The sequence below is a fragment of the Ursus arctos genome, unplaced genomic scaffold (assembly GCF_023065955.2).
Source record: "Ursus arctos isolate Adak ecotype North America unplaced genomic scaffold, UrsArc2.0 scaffold_33, whole genome shotgun sequence".
Taxonomy (NCBI): Eukaryota; Metazoa; Chordata; class Mammalia; order Carnivora; family Ursidae; genus Ursus; species Ursus arctos.
This window is the reverse complement of record NW_026623019.1, coordinates 28,595,227-28,598,168: the sequence shown is the minus strand read 5'-3', so window position 1 is coordinate 28,598,168 and position 2,942 is coordinate 28,595,227. Positions and strand designations below refer to the sequence as shown.

The 2,942-nt window shown below is 36.3% G+C and overlaps 1 protein-coding gene across 1 annotated transcript; it reads right to left on the bottom strand.

The window, feature by feature from the left end:
* Positions 1-1,775: 1,775 nt before the first annotated feature.
* Positions 1,776-2,717, bottom strand: LOC113249031 (olfactory receptor 4K13-like). Its single transcript, XM_026490606.4, has one exon. The coding sequence runs from the start codon at positions 2,715-2,717 to the stop codon at positions 1,776-1,778; it is 942 nt and encodes a 313-aa protein (XP_026346391.2).
* Positions 2,718-2,942: the final 225 nt, after the last annotated feature.

The window sequence follows — 2,942 nt, the reverse complement described above, 5'->3', positions numbered from 1 at the left end:
GTGTGGAATCCAAAAAATGAAACAAATGAACAAAAACCCAAAAAGCAGAATTAGACATATAAATACAGAAAACAAACTGATGGTTGCCAGAAGTGAGTCAGGTGGGGGGATGGGCAAAATAGGTGAGGGTGAGTAGGAGTTCCAGGTTTTCAGTTATGGAAAGAACAAGTCACAGGAATAAAAGGCACAGCATAAAGAATATAGTCAATGATATTGTAATAGTGTTGTATGGTAACAGAGCTATATTTCTGGTGTTCATAGCAGCATAATATATAACACTTCTCAAATCACTATGTTGTACACCCGAAACTAATGCAATATGTCTGTCAACTATACTCAAATGAAAGTTTCCATAATAAAACAAAATATTAAAATATTTTTAAAACTGAGACATTTAAAAATTTGTAAAAAAGACATCAAAAAAGACATCTTGGTCCTCGAGGTGTTCAAATAATCTTAGGTTTTCTAAATGCCTTTGGAAGTCTTCCTAGATTCCACAAACTCAATATTTGTATTATTAATAAATTCAGGCTTCCTACCTGAAATAGTCCATTAACTATTCCCTCTACTTTCACTTTAGCTACATTATATTCTCTACTTGAGAGAACAGAGTTATGCCATCCTATAATGTATGCTGGATCCCATCCTTCCTTTTCTCAAAACACATTAATGGCTTTATGTTGACAGTAAAAAGGAATCTACTAGGCCTGAAAATTCTGGTTTTCCTTTCTATAAAATCTCAGCATAGATCTTCTCCCTTTTATTCATCAATCTCCTTCACGAGGATCCACCTTTAATATTTAACAAACTCTTTCTCATTTCACAGTGTCTATTTACACTGGCCCTTTTGCCTTGAATGCTCTTTTCCTTGCTCAAATCTCTAATTCTAGAGCTTTCTTAACTGGTTGGTATAAATGTCTCCCCTTAAAGTGGACTTCTGAGACCACCATGCCTAACATAGATCCCTCCCCTTTATTATTCTCTCCAGAACAGGGACCACGTTGTATCTATAGCCCTGTATCTGTATTGCTTTGGACAGTGATTGGTACCTAGTAGATATTTTTTTAATGTTTCACGAATGATGGGATTCAGTTAAAAAAGCATTGAGTGTCCATGTGATCTGATAAAGAAAGCTGCTCTGAGCAGTTCATGGTTTTAATCTCTAATATTTCAGTTGATATTGATCCATTGAAATCTATTTGAGTACTCAAAGATATGTTGGAAATATTTGTTTTTAGGCATATTTTTACCTTATACTAAATATATAGCATAGTGAGGCTATATAGTGAGAAGATATTCTTACTCTCATTCAAATCACAATTCCTCTGTGAAGAATTCATATGGTTGACAAAAAATTGACAGATATTTTAACACCTATTAAGTTACTAAATACAGTTTTAGGAAAAAAAATTGATACTAAACACCATATAGTGTGTTGTCATAGAAATGTTACCTATTTTTACATACTGAGCCATTAAAACTTTATAAAATTTTTGTAAGAATATTTATGATTAGGTATTTTAAACATTCATCGGGGTTGTTTCCTTGAACTCTAAGACAAGGAAGTACAAGGAATTAATGCACATTTATTTAGGTATTGAATCTGTGTTATGAACATTTTCCATTAAATTTTTAATAAAACTGACATTAGTAACTCTATGAATTTTGAGGGAAATAGTATTTAATATTTTCATTGTAATTATTCCAATAAATATTAAAGACTCAAAATCCCCAAATAGCAGAGACCACAATCAATCAGTTGTTATAGGCATTACTTAGGAAGTGAGCCAGGAACCAAGATGCTGGCTGCTGAGTCTCTTAATGGCTGCTTTCATTTCCTGATTTCTCAGAGTATAAATAATTGGATTAAGGAGTGGGGTGATTATAGAGTAAAACACAGAAAGAAACTTATCTACAGAGTAACTATTGAATGGGAAAGCATAGATAAAGATAGTGGGACCAAAGAAGAGAGTGACCACAGTAATGTGTGCAGATAGTGTGGACACTGCCTTGGAGGATGCACTGGAGGAGTGCTGCCAGATGGTGACCAGCATGATAACGTAGGATATGAGTAAGAGAATGAAGCAGACCAGGGACAGGAGTCCACTGTTAGCAATCACCAACAGTTCTAGGATATAGGTGTCTGTGCAGGCAAGCTTGATGACCAGGGGAAGGTCACAGAAAATGCTGTCCACAACATTAGGACCACAGAAAGGTAAACCTGCAGTGAAAACCATCTGGCTTGTGGTATGTGTGAACCCAATTGCCCACGAGAGCAGTAGAAACACAATGAGCACCCTGCGATTCATGATGGTCTTATAGTGCAAGGGTTTGCATATTGCAACATACCTATCCATGGCCATAGCTATCAGAAGAGACATCTCTCCACCCCCAAAGAAGTGTACAAAAAACATCTGGGCCATGCAGCCCCACAAGGAAATGGTCTTGCGTTTTCTAAGGAAGTCTGCAATCACTTTGGGAGTCGTAGCAGAAGAAAGACACAAGTCAAAAAATGATAAATTTGCCAGAAAGAAATACATGGGGGAGTGAAGATGGTTATCGACTATCACAGAGATCACAATGAGGAGGTTTCCTACTATGATGGCTACATAGACAAGAAGGAAGATTGCAAAAAAGAATATTTGAATTTCTTGAGAATTGGAAAGTCCCAGCAAGATGAACTCAGAAGCACTTGATCTGTTGTTCGGGAGATCCATTCATCCTTTTTAATGAGTTTGTCAGAGGTTGCCTAGAAGAGGGAAAAACACACAGGATGTCATAGGGACTGAGAAGTCAATAAACCTGATCTTTACTTACATCCTGTCTCTTATGCAGGCAAACAACCCTTTTGGTAATATCTCCTGTATTTTGCAGGAGATATTTCACAAGACCACATAACAGTAGAAAGTGTGGAGGGAATGGAGCCAACTAAATGAAATGTG

What these genes read in the sequence shown, in the direction of transcription:
- LOC113249031 (XM_026490606.4), bottom strand. Translation starts at nt 2,717, where the DNA reads ATGGATCTCCCGAACAACAGATCAAGTGCTTCTGAGTTCATCTTGCTG.